Consider the following 17,002-nt stretch of genomic DNA (forward strand, 5'->3'; position numbering starts at 1 on the left):
CGAACTTTTCCAACGTCGGATTTTCCCCGCGTGTCAGGCCGCCGGGCTGACGAAGACGAAAGTTCGGGTAGAGCTCGCGAGAAGCCCGGTCATTCGTTGTCGCGTCAGCGCGCGTAGTTTGCCCGCGAAAAATCGACTTTTGTGAGCAGCCAGGTGGGTACATTCGCGCGGCGAATGGCGTATCGACTTCCCTCGGTTTGTTTTTCCCCTCTTCGCGCGTGAGAGATTATTTCGTGAAGTTATTCGGAAAATATAATGAAAAACCTCTCAAAGCAGAGGGAAAAGGGTTCTCGTCACTCGTTCAATTATGATGAAAAATTAAATACGCGAGCATTTTACAAAACCGGACAAACAAGATTGATATTTAGTTTCGCGTACCCCATCGAGGGGATGTTTGTTTTCAACTCGCTGATATATACATAAAAAAAAAAAGGAAAAAAATAGCGAGCGTTGAGAGAAAGCTTCGTGGTTTCGCGGTTACCAGTGCACTATATGTTTACCGTTATATTTGACAATGATACGTAAAGGTACGAAGTAAATACCAATTAGTGTTGAGGTAAAGTTACAATATAAAATATAATCGTACGCGTCCGGCACAGCCTGTTACAAATTAAAAACACCCAGACGCTTTTTGCCCGGAGCTTTGTATCCCCTGCGGGCTAACGCGTATTGCGTATCGTAAATTCAAATAACGATATCGAATTAAACACTATTAAATAAATGCGCAGCGATTTATATACAAATAAAAAATAGCGAACGTCGCAGAACACATCGGTTCGATGGAAACGTCTCCAATTTCGGTGGTGTGAGAATAATAAGTCCGTTTTCCATTCCCTTAATTGTCGAAATCTTTGCATTTGTGTGCATTTATTACAATTTATTAAAAAATTACGTTCTATCTCGGTAATAAGGTCAACCTCGGTAATTGGGATTTTTACCCTACACTACTTATTGTCTAAAATACCTATTTTTATTTCGTCCGTTTCGTAGTAAAAGCGCGGCTATATGTCTAGGTGGTGTACAAGCACGACTCGAAATTAATTACTAATCAATGCCGAGGCGTCGTGCGGCGTCTTTATTAAAAGAGTTCGCGGGTCGGGCAGCATTTACTTAACCGACGCATCTCCTCCAGGGGCGGTCACGTTAACTGCGCGTCGATGTCATAAATATGTGCCCTTTTTCTCCCTTCCGGTGAATTCGATTCGAGCCGTTTCGCACCTACGCCGACCCATTTCGTTCGGCCCGGTCGGCACCGCGTTCTATTATTGTAGCTCGAGTAATCGATATTGACTTCTCAGTCTCTCGTGAGCGGTATAAACGTTCCTCTCCCGGTTCGCTAACGCAATTCGGTGGGAAATGCAGCTTACTTGCTGCATTAATGCAACTATATATAAATGTAGCTAAACTTTGATATATATACTTGACCGCATATATCTTTATGTACTTATGTTTTTTTATACTTTTAATATGAGAATATACGCGGAGAGAAAATATGTTTTATAAATAAGTATACATTTTTTTCTATACCGAGAGAGAATTAGAGCGAAAAAGAGAGAAAGAATTGAAAAGAAGTGAAATTGAGAAAGAACCGATATGCTCCAGATACACGCACAGAGAGCGCGAGGAGCACAATAAAAAAATGTTATGTTAAAACCGTTTCCATTGAAATTTTATCTAACCTAAAGGGGATGTTGTGTACGCAAATATAATGTTAATATTCACCTTGTCAACATATGTTACTTTTTAATACACTTCTCCCCCGTGTTAAAGTTACATCAAATTTCGGTGGACCACTTTTAATACAATTTTTTACTGTGAGGAATAACGATTCCAGTCTCGGGGGACTTCTTCGTCACGTTGAGAAATTCGGACTCTTTACATTACGAAGACGAAGGACACACGACGGTACTAGCGTGAATCATCGGTTGTCCGCTCGAAATACGCACTGGATATTTTAATCGGAGATAAAAGGTGCGGTCAAGACGTTACGCGACGCCATGGTAGCCGTCGCCGCGAATTCGCCTATTTGCCTTGTAAAATTGATTTCTTTCTTTCCACCAGGCGGAGGGAGAGGAGGAGGTGGCGCATCGGTCAGAGGCTACAGCCGACGTCGTCTTGCGTTCGGTGCCGCAAAATTTCCGGCATCACCGTCGCCCACGTAGAGACACAGGCCGCTGTGCACGAACGCGGTGCATCGCCGAGGCTTTCACGGCGATTGCTTTTTCGGCGTCGTTTGTCAGCCCGGACGCTCGGCGAGAAATCATTCGATCGTAGAGAGGGCGGAGGGAGAGAGAGAGAAAGAAAGAGAGAGAGAGAGAGAGAGAGAGAAGGGCGAACTCGCCAAGAAACTGAACCCTCCTTCACCGACTACTTGTATCTTTCGAGACGCACCGTCGCGTTTTATGCACAGGAAAAACACGAGGATAATTTTAATGTCGCTTTTATGAGAATAGCATTGGAGAACGTTTTTGTCTCTCTAGCGTTAGCGATTGTAATTGAAGAGTATTCAAAATTGGACGGAATAAATGAAAACTGTCATAGACAAAGAGAGAGAGAGAGAGAGAATGAGGAGATCGAAAAGGGAATATTAATATTAAAATTTATCCGGGAATCCGATATTAAAATTTAAAAAAGCGCTCGGGAAGGGACGTATATTTTTTTTTATATAACTCGCGTCTCGACTTTAAACTCACCTGGAATTAAAAGGAAAATTAACTTTTCGTTTGATGTTATTAAGAGCTTTTACGTGCGTTCAAATAGTTTCTCCATGTACTCGAGCGGCTGATTCTATCTTGAGAAGTTTCACCAATCACGATCGAGAATCATTTTAACGCAACTTTGAATAATTTAAACTGATGATTTAATTTCGGTGAAGGTAAAATTATTTCCGATGTGACACAAACGATCTCTCTTTTGGTTCAATTCAATGTTAAATTGAGAACCTATTCGATGTAATCAGAACCGAAAAATAATCGTAAATTAAATTTACGGACTTAGCGACTTCATTTAGCGGATTTCGTGGTTGCCCTCGATTTACGGAGATATCGAACACGCGGGAATTTACGCAAAATATAAATTTCTGCGAGCAAAACGTACGTTACGATTCATGTAAACTGTGTACAGACTGTAAACTTTCCGCGATCACGTGCGCGAGAAGTTTCCGCGCGTCAAGAAAGAGCATCGGCGGCGCCCACGACGCGCGTCACCGGGCTATTTACTCCCTTATTTATTATTTTTTGTGCAGGCCATCCGCGTCCCGCCATCCCTGCTATGTCGACACACGCGAAACTTTCTCGAAGGATTCCCCTGGGATCGGTGTCCGTTTCCACCACGAAGTTGCGCCCTCGAGGGTGGGAACGGCAGTTCGGTAACTTGGGGTTTAGCTTCGGGGGTGACTTCGGGATAGCAGACAGACCGACACGATGGCATCGGGAACTTCGCGGAGTTCCAACGTTGACGGCGCGAATTGGCGAAGGTGGTTAACGATAATGCCGGGTTCCACGGCGAGAATTGAAAGACAACCTCGACGACGATTAAGAGACTGCGATTCATCAGCAACACCGTTTTGTTTGGACTTAACGACGCGATATGTACAATACATCGATGCGTTTCTCTCTTTTTCTCTCTCTCTTTCTCTCTCTTCCAACCGTGCGTAAAAACAAACAAATCGAATCCGAGTGGATTATAAACGAATGTGGCGACGGCGAAACGTAAGGTAGCGCGCGCCCATGCGCCAATCTCTGCTCGAATTCCGTTAATTGATATGCCGGCGAGAGCGCATGCTAATTAATTCGCTGACAAATTTCATTCGGAACGGCCATTCGTGCGTTCGAATTACGCAGCGAGTTAACTAGTTCCGATGACGATCGTGCACGATGACACGCGCAAGTTGCAAGTAGTATGCGTGACAGACAGTGTGTCACGCAAACCGGAAGGGCTGAAAGAGGATGCAGGGGGGAGAAAGAGGAGGAGAAGGGTATGCGGGACGCATCGGCGCGCTCGCGCCCGAGGGATCGTTCATAAATTATGGACACATTAATTATAACGGAGTTTGCGGACGCGAGTGTTTAGATTGACTTGACGGCGAAATGGCCGTGGCGCGTCTCTCGCATGGTCGCGTCACGCGTTCAACGTTGCCCCGATATGGTCGGCCAGGGTGTGTGCAAGGGGCCCGGATATCAGCTTAATTAACTAGCCCGCGTGAATAACACACTGCCGAAGCACACGACCCGACGACCGCGCGCGGTTAACGCGTCTATTGTACCGAGACGATTCCCCCTGTCTCGGGCTCGCCGGCGTTCATCGGCTCTGCTCCTCGAGGCATCGAAGTCACCGTCATCGACGGCGCGTAGAGACCGGCGTGCTCGTCGGCAAGCTCGAGAGAAACTCGCTGTTATTCAACTGTAATATTTTCCTTTGGATTCTCTCCCGGAGTCAGAAAATACGCTAGTTGGACGATACGAATTTCGATATTGCGCGGGACAAGATGATTAGATCTCGCGAAACGAGTGTACAACAAGGGGGTGAAGAAAAGCGCGTTTTAAGAAGCGGTCGAAAGTCAGTTCAGCTAGCACAGCACAGTGGTTGACATGCGGCTTGATACGCGGGATTAGTGGAAAGAAGTGAAGCAAGAAGTATGACACAGACCTCAGAGGTGTTGGCGACATCATTTGTTGGGCTACTGACCGCGTTGTTGGAGTGCGTTTGATCCGTCTTGAGTTCGCGGTGATTGCTGAACTGCACGTAGACCGCTCTGCCTCTCAGTTGGGCTATCGCGGAAGCGTAATAGGTCACCATGGTAGCCGCAGAACCCTCGTCCGCCAATTCCAGAAATGCCTGCAACAATAGAAAAAATCTCTCGTTAGTTATCACGGCGATATACGGAAGTTCGGCTACAAATAATGCTCCATTATAAGCGAGAGCACAAGAAGATCGTGCAACTGGACGGTCTATGTGTATTCATAAACATATCCCAAATATTGGACGAAGCCTTTTCTCTACGATGCTAGTTAGTTATCCGGCTTGTTTTGTAACGTACGTACGATCTGTCATCGCCTGAGTCGAATGACGGTTTGACCTATAATTTTCAAGTTTCGGAAAGAACCTTTAACACAAAGAAGTAAGAAACGTTTTTCTTCCCCCGAAGTAGGATTTGTTTGTGAAATCAAACTGGGATCTCAATTAGATCCCAAAAATGTTCTATACGGATATCTTTATTAGCTTTATTTCTCCGATGTCTCGTGTGACCGATATTCACCGATACCGCACTGCTCGCTTGGTCGTTCGCGATAATGACGTCCGACCACGACAGTGTTTTACCACTCAAGGAACAGCCCGTGTACTCTCATCTGACTCGATTAAGTAGTTACGTAAGTTATGCGTTAGACAATATTGTCGGCGCTATCGCTGAAACCCCAGTCTGACATGTAAACACGCTCTTCGCTACTTTTCACGCCAAATTCGTTTTCCTACACGATACCTGAAGTGCAAAACGTTTTATGAATTTATTGTAACACAAAACCTCGTTACAGGATATCCAATTCGCGATGAAACGGAAGACACACACGAGTGTCCGATTCGTTCGGTTACTTGGAGCTAGAATATGATCTCGGGGAAACCATTTCGCGAGATCTCTTTCCGATTTATACGCGGCGACGTAAACCATGAAGGAAGAAACGGAAAGCATTTTTATATTTACCTCGGAGCGCAAGTCGTAATGGAATATCTGAAACTCGCATCGCGTAAACACGCTCGGGACAGACGGCAAAATTCAAGCGAGACCGGCGGAGAGGAAAAAGCGTGAGCGGAGCAAACTTGCCGCAAGGAGGAATTTCATTTTAATTACGCCGTGTCGCAGCGACGATAGAATACACGCGATTGGCTCTCCGCGTGTAATCGCTCCTTCCGTCGGACGCTATCTCACGAATTTCACTCGCTTCGATAAACGCGTCTTTTTATTCAGACCGATTCCTCTCTATCGTCTAGTCTTGTATTACGTATCGTAATAATTTACATTGTTACTTTGTCGGAAATAAAAGTGGACCGTGCAGGCGGAGAAAAAGAAAAGCGTCTCGGTCGTTCGTGAAGGAGAGAGAGACTCCGAGAGAACATTTCGCCTGAATTCCCTTTTCCTTTGAGTGTTCATAAAATTAATAATCCCGTATTTCTGAATGTCCTCGTGCGCAACTCGGCGTAAAGGAAAATTCCCCGAAGACTCGGTCGCGAAGTCGCATCCGCGACAGTCAAGTGGTACGTTTATCGAGGAAACTTACTAAAAAGCATTACACCGCTATCGTCCCCTGAGCGTTTTATTATCGCGACGAGAGGGGGCGAGGGAGGAAGGTAAGAGGCGAATGCACGAAGAATGAGGAAGAAGACCGCGATTTCGCTGAGGCGGAAATCGAGCCGGAATATAGAAAGTAGATTCGTCCAGGGGAAGAACGAGAGGGAGAGATGGAGGCCGAGAAAGAATTAATAAAACGTCGCGTAATCGTCGTCGTCGGCGAGGCAAGAGGTTTCGCGATAACTGCATTTTCAAGCTCATAAGCGGCGGATAAGCAAACGGATGAAAGGCGGATGACAGGAAGGAAGGAGAATGTTTATGAACAGATCGCGGTTATATTCGTGCCGTGCCGTCGAGTTATATGAGCTCTTCGCCGTTCCTCCCTCTTCTCCTCCTCCTCCCTTCCGCACGATCCATTTTCAATTCAATATCGATACTTTCGGCATCGCTTGCTTCTTTTCTGCTTTGGAGCATCCTCCTCCTTTCTTCCGCGTCCGGCGCTCGCCTTTTCACATCGAATCGATATTACTTAAAGCCTCATCGTGTCTCCTCGTCATGGCCCGTGAAGAAGGACGCGACCATTATCGGCACAAACGAATGATAGCATGGCGCTCGAGGATCTCGGCGAATCAGCTGGTTTTTGTAAGATTGCAAGCGCAAACGCGAATGGCGATGTAGAGAACATATTTTGTTATGCTTATTATTATGCGTCTGGCTCTGTCATCCTTAAAATTTTATCATCTCGCGCAGGCAAAAAGCTAAAGAAAGTAGTATAATCATCGGATAACGTCTGCGTTGTAACGCACCTTTGTGCAAATTTTCCGCTTTGAGACGGATTCAACGTAGAGAAATACAATTTTATATGGACAAAAATACCTGTCTCTCTTGCTTTACGTCCGCGAGCTCGCCATAAATTTCCGCGAATTTTCACCATCGAATGACGAATTATCGAGAATATGTTGCGTCATACTTCCAGTAATTATACAGCGTTCCTTTGTTCACATCTCGAGCGCAAATCTATCCGCCACGTTTAAGTATCTAAACGAGTTTCATGCGATGCATCTTAGTTAACTAACGAAAATGAGTAAGTGGAACGGAGAGAAGCAACAATTCAGTTTGCCGCGTCTCGACAAAGTTACGGGGTTAAGACGTCGCTGTAATATCAGCGAGTAAAACGAATATCCGTCGCTCAAATGCGAGCGGATGCTCGGTGACGTCGGCGATAATTCCGAGGTTTGCGCGAAGAAATCGGAGTGAAAAATTTCGAGATGGAAATTGAAATGAAATTCCGGGGAGGGCGGGAAGGAGAAATTTTGAGATTCGCGCACCAAAACCAACGCATCCTGCGAGTCTTCGAGCTGAGCCAACTTCTCTTTCGCGTGACGAACTAACCGGCAGAATTATCACGATATTACGCATTATTTCGAATTTACTATTTCACCCCCGAGCGCACACATGTCGGCGCGTTTTGGATTTGGCGGGAACACTTACGCTAATTACGGCGCATGCAGCGGACAAATTAATTAATTGTAAACGCACAACTCAAATACTAAGCAAACAGTGGTATTACTTCATGCGGTATTTGTATTTACTTCGGCGAACTATCCTTTGTATCCGCACACTATGATCTGCGGCTGATATAATCTTTCAATTAGTGAGAAAGCAATTAGTAAATGTAGCATGTTTACGATTGTTATTCGCGACGCGTAAACAACACGCACATGTGTACGCCAACGGATGTACATTATTTTAATCAATTTAATTGAACCGCATGCACAATTAACATAAATATTTTAAGAACGCGCGAGTATCATAAGCACAGCCGTTTTGTTTTCATCGAATATATCCGCGAACATGAGGCAGTCCGCATGCGCTTGTCGTTATTCGTCAGTTTGCCCATCCGAAAAAAATTACTTGCACATAAACAGACGCGCGCGTGCATCCGTGTAGAATTTTATTTTGCATTAGAGGAGTGACCCACTTTTTATTCGCGCAGAGATCGGAAATATTTGCCGAATGAACCGTGAGTACTTGAAAAATATTGGCCAAGTGGCGAGATTCGATATCGGTTCGAGAATGTTCGAGGAAATAAAATTTCTCGTCGGTAAATTCAAACGTAAATAAGAAAAGTTTGCTTTACCGCGTAAAACGTGTAATTCAAGCGGCGATTATCGTCGAGACTCTCCGGATCGCCGCTCTTTCAAATTCGACGCGCGTCACTTTTTACATTCGCCGATGGATTCATCGTCGGGAATGAAAATTTGAACGCCCAAACGCTTCGCGGACGCGTCGCCGCAACGGTGGCCGACAAATCGCGTGACACCATTTCGCGCAAACGAAATGCTCCTACAATCATCGAGCGATAAAATTCGTACTTATGAATATTTATACGATTCGTTCCGCGGTGATTTTCCGATGACTATCAAATTAATACACGCGAAGAAAATGTCCCAGCGAGAGGACGTCACACCACAGGACGAGAGAGAGAAAGAGAAGGGGGAGGGGGGGGAGTATCAGGAAGATAAAAATACACACGGTTCGTTGGCGGGAATCGAGTTAGTCGGGACGAACGATCATTCATTCGCATTTCCATGAGGGCTCGTCATCTCGCGCGGCACGGTGCAGAGCACGACGCGTTGCACCTGTGCAGGTGCCGGGCAGCACATGCGAGTGAGCGAGCAAACGAACGAACGAACGTACGGTCGGCACAAGTGCGAATAATATCGCGGCCGGCCCGACCGACCTGGATTTAACGGCGTTAACTCCGTTTCCAGCGCTAATGACGCATAGAGCCGCTCAATTGGGTTTTCGCGCGAATGGGGACGAAATCCTGCGCGCCGGGGAGCCGTTGAATCCAGGATCAACACTTACGTCGACGGACACGCGGATCGCGCGCACACGTAACTCTCTCTTCGTTGCTCTTCACCCACCTATCTTCCTCCCTCTCGCGCGCGCGTTACGTTATTAAGTACACCGCGATTTTCAGCACAATCATCTATTCGGGCGCGCGATGTTCGCTCCACGTTCGGTCGATCGGCACAACGAGATGGAAGAACGATGTAGCGTCTATCGCGACGTGACAATCGCGTCCCACGAGCGAGGAACAACCGTGCGGCAAAATGACGCGTCAGTCTCTTTCAATCGACGACGCGTCAGTTCCGCACGCGGAGATTCGCCGCGTTCGCTATCAGAATAATAACGATCGCGTATCTGCGATGGATGACAAAGGAAAGAGCAATTTCCCGCGATAAAACGGCCAGGAGCGGTCAGTTGCTACTCGCGAATCGTTCCAAGAATAAACGACTTGTGGTTTCCCACGATGTGTACGTATATTACGAATCGCGGCCGTTCCCGATAAAGAGCCTTTTGTTGACGCGAAACAGCGCGCACGCACGCACACGAGAGCACGTCGAGTCGCGTCAATAATTATCGAGCAAACGGTTACACCGTTACAGTCGGCCGCTGTATCTCGGCAAAGCCGAGTATTTATGAACGATTTTCTCCATGTGTATTTTTATTTTAATTTTTTTTTATTTTTTATTTTTGTTTATCGGTCGGTCCCGCCGTACAAAACGCAAATGAGAGCATTCTTTGGCGCCGGACACCGGCGTATACGTTACGCGCGGATGTTCCGCGCGTTGTTTGCTGCTTTATCGCGATATTTCGAAAGCGTTTCGGATTTCATGGACTATCCGGAAAATGTTTCCTGCGGCCATTTGTAACTCGTCACCCACTCCCCCCCCCCTCCCCCCTCATCCCCTCGTATTTTCTCTCTCTTTCTCTCTCTCTCTTTCGGCGCTACATACACTGTATTTAATTATGATCGAGGGTTTCAGACTTTTCGAATGCAGTCGCGGAATACACACAGCATGCGACAGGATTTAAAGTCTATTAAATATCACGACCTGTTACACGTGGTGACATCGTCGCTGTGTTATCCGCTTTTTCACCGTGGTTAATCCATCGATCATTCTAATCGAGTAATTCATAGGACCTATACTTTACCGTCCGCGTAACAAATACTTGCGACTAATCAGGCGCTCCGTATTACGGTCGACTGTCCCACAATGCATTAGTCGATATTTGTCGCCCGATTTGAATGAACGCTGAAGAACACCGAGTGGATGACAATGAAACATCTCAATTATTCGAAATAAGATGAATCGCGACGACGTAGTAGTTGTCGCAAGCGATACCTATCGATAATTTAATTTAACGACAAGTACACGTAGCTTAGAGTGTCATTGGACTGGATCGAACAACGGCGGAGGATCATCATTGTCATCATAGATACGTCGCGCGAAAATAAGGGCAAGATGTTACAATCAATCGCGAGAAAGCCCGGGCGAGAGAATATGGGCGCGGTGGTAATCGCACAAGGGGCAGCGGTAAGCAGAACCCCATTACAAGGGTGCCGGGTACATTTATAGGGTCGTACATCACCGGGAAAGGCAGCCGGAGGACGTTATTATTTTGCGGATACATTTATATATCAGTACCTCGAAACAGGAGCGAGTAATGCCTCTCCTTCTCTTTGACTTTGAGATCGAGTAGGAAGCGCGTGTCGCCTATCTGTATCTGTAACGATTCCTTTGTGACGTTTCCTTTCACGCTATGCGTATATAATGTATACAACGACACCGCGATTATTCTCTCCTCTTACATAAAACGGAGGCGCGTTCAATAACGTTGCGCCGTTTTCCACCGACACTGGAAAATATGTCGCAAGATGAACTTCCGTTTCGAACCGGGTCGTTCCTAATTAACCCTTTAACGCCCAATTTACTCCAATATGATCGACGTGTGAGTCTTAAAACGATCTCAGCTAATTGTGGATAATGCGTGCGAATGTTCGACGCGTATATTTCTACGATCGTCGCATTTCCGTCGAAATGGAATGAAATCGGCAATCCCCGATACAAACCGACGCGACCCGAAATTCTATAATCCCCGCGTCGTGACATATGATATCTTCCCCACCTCTGCGTCTCCCCTCCTCCGCTCGGCTCCCCGATCTCGATCCGGACGACACTTCGCCTTTTGTGATCCCAGCTTATCCGTAGTCCTCCGGCTCGGCTCTGGCCAGGAGCTTCCTAACATTTTGCCGTCGAGCAACCGCGGCGAGCGAGCTCGATGTCGGCTATAAAGCCGTTATTGGATCGAATACTCGCGCTCTGCCATAAACATCCACCTACCAGCGTATTGCGCGCGTATCAACGTACACGCGATTGTGTGTGTGTACGATGGATGCACAGAGAAGTCCCGCGCGGCGGGTCGAGAAGGGTCGCCGTCGCCTTCGTCGAAAATCGACCCTTCGGAGCAAGCCATCCTCCTCCCTCCCTTCCTTCCTTCGTTCCTTCCAACCCGTATCCTTCGCTCGCGAGATCCCGCTCCGAAATATATATTCGCGTCCGACGAATAAGTCCGTCCAAGTTCGCGAATTCCCGCGGTACTTGCTTCTTAGCTGTGTACACGTCTCGCGTTTCTCGCAGACTGTCGGGCAAGTTTCTTGGCGAGCCCGATAATCGTGGATTTCCGACGGTCGTGCAATTATTATCATCCGAGTCTTTCGCGTATTTACGGGAAACTGCGAGAGAGCCAAGGAAAGATAAGTACGCTATATGCACCGCGAGACGATCGTGACGTTTCAACTCGCAATTCTTCGATTAATGTGAAAAAGATCAAAGGTCTCAACGGAATGTTAATCTTTAATTTTTACAGTCGCAATGTTAAGCTGCAGAGGAGAGAATGACGTTCGATCAGATTCCCGCTCGGAGAATATCCGCGTCGACCAGATTTCCTGGGCCGACTTGGGTATCGCCGAGAGAAATCGCAACATCCCGCGAAGACAGGCGTTTTGTTATAGGAATGTTATTAGAGCGGATAGAAGCAGAACCTCGTTATATATATACCATTGACAGAGTTTAAGCGTTATAAGTCATCCGGTAAGTTTCCAGCGAGTCTCTCTCGTTGCGCAGAGAGTGACGGAAAACGGGTTATGGGATACGAAGTTGGGGACAGGAGGTAGAAGAGAGAGAGATAGAGGCGAGATACACTTCGCGAGGGATAAGGAGAGTTATTTCTGATTTAAATAAACTCCGTCACGTTCCCGGAATCTCGTCTTCCAGCCGACGATTTGAACGGAGACGCGCGCGGAGAGCCTGGAGGTGCTTGCTCCGGGCGTGGGGGTGAACGCGCGCTCGCGGGGTGGAGAACATGAATGTAATTTATCTCCGCTATAAGGGACGCGAAACGGGTTTTCCTCCGGCTGAAACTACGTTTGAACTCGTCCACCGTCTCCTTCCATCTACCGGCTGCTCAAGGAAGAAGAGAGAGAGGAAGTGAGAGAAAGAGGAAGGAAAAGAGAAGGAGAAAGGGAGAGATGCGCGGGTAAGAGCGGGGATGGTTGTTAAGGGAGGTACGCCGCTCCGGTGAATCAAAGAAATATTATATCATTAATATAGACCCCAGGGTGCAATGGGGCCGTTGGGTGTCTGCGTGGAGCGCACCACTACTACCCTCTCGCAGCCTCCTTCTGTCGATTTTCCAACCGCCCGAGCGAGCCTCCCCCGCGAAAGCTCCTCTCTCGTCTCACCCTTCCTCCCCTCTCTTTCCCTCTCTCTCTCTCTCGCGCGTTCTGCCGCCCCCTCGAGTCGGAGGAGCCGCTGGTACCTTAGGAATATATATCTTGATAATTTGACGCGCCTTATATACCGGGCGTAACTATTGTTTACGGCTTATAGGTTCGTCGGGGTCGCGAGAATGCGCGGCTAAGTAAAGAATGCACGGTCGCGTACGATGTGCGCGCGAGCTGGTGGGCGCGTGTGTGAAATTTTTACGATTCTTTCGACGCGTGGCCGCCGCGAACGGCGCGACCGATTTTTATGGGATCCCATAAAAATATGCGTCCTGCGTATATCAATATTTCTCGACTGGAAATCGTTAGCCCCGCCGTCCGTCTCGCCCTCAGCAACAGTGCGCGGTCGCTATACCGCGGATTTTCGTGATTTCATATAAATCAAGCATTTCCCGGCTATAAGGCCGGATTTCGACAACTTTTCCCCGCTTATTATATCGCCGCCGCGCCACCGGGGTGTCCCTTAGTTCCTTCCTTTTTTGATAAAATTTTTCCTAAAATGCTCACCGATCTGACACGGAAAGGAGTTATTAACGAGAAAGATTATGCACCGCGGATGGTTAATTACATTTTGCCGAGAGACTCGCTCGCCTAATTGAAATGATCAATACCGCGCTGTCGGTTGAAGAAATTCGCGAGAAATAGAGCTGACGCCACAAAGAAATCGGCTTTCGTACGCTTATGTATTACCATCAATTAACGTCTTCCTTAATCAGAATAAATGATGCGTTTATTGTGCACCGAAGAAGAACGATTTGAACATACATCGACGAGATCCTCTCTCGCAACGCTTTTACACGCGATATGACGCAGGGTGACGCGTCGCGTCCCTAATGATGTCGGGGAATCGATTATTCGGAATCACTTCCATTCTTCCAATTTTATACGGACGTCGTAAACGCGTCGAGAATTAATAGGCGCGGAATCCAAGTAAAAAGCGCATCGGAGTTCATTCCGACGATGACAGGGCGACTTCTGTCGTTTATCGCGCCCGCTCGGCCGAAATATATGTTCCTTCCGTGACGATGCTACATTTTCCGGTATCAAAACTCAGGGGGTCGTCGATACACGACGTGTCTCAGTGGTGGCGAGCGCGGGTATCTTCGCCGAATCGCGAAGATATTGAAAGCGAGAACCGTAGGGACAGCGTATAAAAGCGCATATAAAAGCGACATAAGAGGCTCTCGTTCTCTCATTCAACAACGCTGCGTTTTTACCCCGCAAAATTGAAATCGACGCATTGAGGCCGGCCCGAGTCATGACCGAACACCGTTTTATACGTGACAGAGCTTAAAAGCACTGCGCGTACGGACGGTGCTCGTTGTAAAAAGGTAATCGCGATGATCGAACTTTAGACGGAAACGACGACGTCAGAGGTGGGGAGTGCACCACGTCCGGACGGGACGGATGAAAGAGCTTTGAAAAATTAATCTCCGACTATTATATTCGAGGCTTGTAGCTTCCACGAAGGGTCAGTTCCGAGCCGCGTGATAAACGACGTTGCGTCTCACGTTAATGTACAGCTTAAAAACAAAAAAAAAGCCTAATACATTACGTGCGTTCGATTCTCGTGCGCTTTCTCATTCGCGAAGATCGACGTTAGAGATGATCCCTACGGAGATCGAGTTGTCAACAATGAGAAGACGTCGTATAAAGAAAAAAGAAAAAGGAAAAATAAACAACGTGACCCAACTCCGACTCGCGCAGCCTCGGCAATCGCGAGCAATGCGGCGCCGCGTGCAATGCTGTTTATTTCCTTTTATAAAACCCGACGTATTTCCGACGAGATCGAGTGGAGCAATACCTTTCTTCTCGATTACCTTTTGCCTCTTTCCAAGGCCGCGCAGCGTGAACAAAAGCGACAAGACGCGACCGTGGAATAAACGTCGGTCGGCGATATATAGAAAATTTCGCATAACGGCTGATTTTCGAGAGCGATAGGAAGAATAGATGGGAAAGAGGAAAAGGAGAGGGTGAGTGATCCTCCATTTCGCAAATCCGCCGCATATCGACGCTCATTGTACCGATATACACGATTTACCCTCTCTCTCTGGGCGCGCGCTGGGCCTCTCGTTTATTCCTCCCTTTTTCCCTCCGGCCGAATTCGATCGCGGCCGATCGGCGCATCACGTCGCGTCGCGCCGCGCGGGGATCCGATTTCGTCTAAAAATTAATAAGCGTCCCTGGACGAGTAAAGCGGATTATGTCGGTTCGAATTAAAGCTCGGTACTCCAACGACGAGAGGCAGGCACACGCGGCGAAATCGGCTCGTGTGCGCGCGACGGCCCACGCAATATCGCGTCACGGAATTCACGGCGAGAGGGAAAAATAGGGGACGATACACGCGTGCGGACCCGATAATGCAGCTCGCGTTATTCCGCCGCGGTGAAATTCAGCGTGACTCAGGTACGTCGTGTAATCTGGTCGTTTGCGGTGAACCGAGATAGCGGGAGGTGGATCACCGACGACGACGTTGGATAGACCGTGGGGATTGCAATCCTCCGACGAAGGAGCACGGGCCGAAAATTTCCCACGCGAGAAGAGGAGACTGTCGTTTCTCCCGGTGACGCGAAACTCCTTCGCGACGTTTCACGAAGCGGAAACCGGCTCGCCCCCGTAATTCCGCCGGTGCCTTAAGGATTCGAGGCCGTCGACAATTACGATAAATCAGGCGAGTTTTACGATTACGTGACGACCGGAAAGAGCCCGGGGGTGGGTGGTAGTAGTTCGACCTACCGAATGGAGTTCGGTAATCCCCGTGGGGAAGACGGAAAGAGCGTAAATGAGAAAAGAGGCGAACGGAATGAGAGGGCCCGATGGGGAACCGCGTTCTTCGTCGTATCGAATCGCTCAATGAAATACTATCCGACGAAAATTCTCTAAAAGTAAAACGCGATTAATGATCTACGAACTACGCGTTTGACATGTAATCTCTTTGTCGGAGAAATATAAGAATCACACAGCCCGAAGTAATTTACAAATGGAAACAGAGTATTCATAGACAGATTTTATATTTAAGTCTTGAGTTTATCTTCAGATGTTGTACAGCTCATTTCATGGCTATGAAATATCTGAAGATGGATTTAAGAGACGATGAATACCGCCCGCAGAGATTGAAAGAAGAAATACGCGATATTCTTCTAATCTCTATCAGTCGATGTGTATGCACTCAAAGAAGCGATTCTGTAACAGTTTTGAGCGATGTATCATTCGGATATTTTCCATCTCGGAGAACGTTGGCCCCCTTAGCGAAAGCAACTTTGTTAATAATTGTTAGAAGATCCGTGTTCGATTCTATGTAAATAAATTTACTACCGCTGCGCAGTTGTTGCCGCTTCTACGCCCTCTGTTTTCGAATTTTCGCGTAACTTCAGCGGATACCATTAGCTAATAACAACAGCAAGATAGGGTCTCGCCCAGCAGAAATAACACTTCCAAACAACGTCACGGCAGTCGTAAGACTATTTGCTTATCTGCCACCCTGTAAAAAGGGGCAACGCGAAAACTTCCCTGTCGAGGGGGAGAGATCTTAATGGTTGGCGGACGCGATCCGTTGTTTATTTGCGTGGCTGGCGGCGAAACAAAGAGAAGTCGGGGCAAAAGAAGAACGCAAGAAAGAAGACAGCGTGCGGAATTGACGTCGGAGAAATTAAATAATGCACCCCCGTGTACTATCATATTTCCGCGTTTCTCCCGGAAAGTGCAGCCCTTCATATAACTCGATTCGACCTTAAAGCCCGACAACGGTTGCTGCTTAATTAATCGAGTCACCGGAGTTTGCCATGCGTCTCTAAAACAGCGATCGTAACTTGATCTTATGCGAAACATAGTTCACGTTCATGGTTTGATCATCCACAGTTTGAACGTAGATTAGATGAACAGTTAATGACAAAGTTCACCCTTAATTATAATTCTTATAATTAAATACCAATAATCAGTTTCCACGTTGCAAGTCAATGCGAGACCTGAACGACTCGCGAAAGTGACAAAAAAAAAGCGATCGACCGAAAATCGAGCTTCGCGAGAACGCGTTTCACTCGCTTCGTTCGTGCCAACCTTTGGTCGGCAGCAGAGATCGAGGG

At 47.4% G+C, this 17,002-nt stretch overlaps 1 protein-coding gene across 2 annotated transcripts in view; it reads right to left on the reverse strand.

The window, feature by feature from the left end:
• Positions 1–17,002, reverse strand: part of LOC106746818 (polypyrimidine tract-binding protein 1) — a 354,727-nt gene that overhangs the window by 43,192 nt on the left and 294,533 nt on the right. For both annotated transcript variants that reach the window (XM_014623870.1, XM_014623869.1), the window contains one exon: positions 4,648–4,836. In XM_014623870.1, coding sequence (XP_014479356.1) covers positions 4,648–4,836 — 189 coding nt within the window. The remainder of the gene's footprint in view (positions 1–4,647; positions 4,837–17,002) is intronic.

Source organism: Dinoponera quadriceps, unplaced genomic scaffold (genome assembly GCF_001313825.1).
Source record: "Dinoponera quadriceps isolate SergipeBrazil2010 unplaced genomic scaffold, ASM131382v1 scaffold1565, whole genome shotgun sequence".
In the NCBI taxonomy this organism is placed as follows: Eukaryota; Metazoa; Arthropoda; class Insecta; order Hymenoptera; family Formicidae; genus Dinoponera; species Dinoponera quadriceps.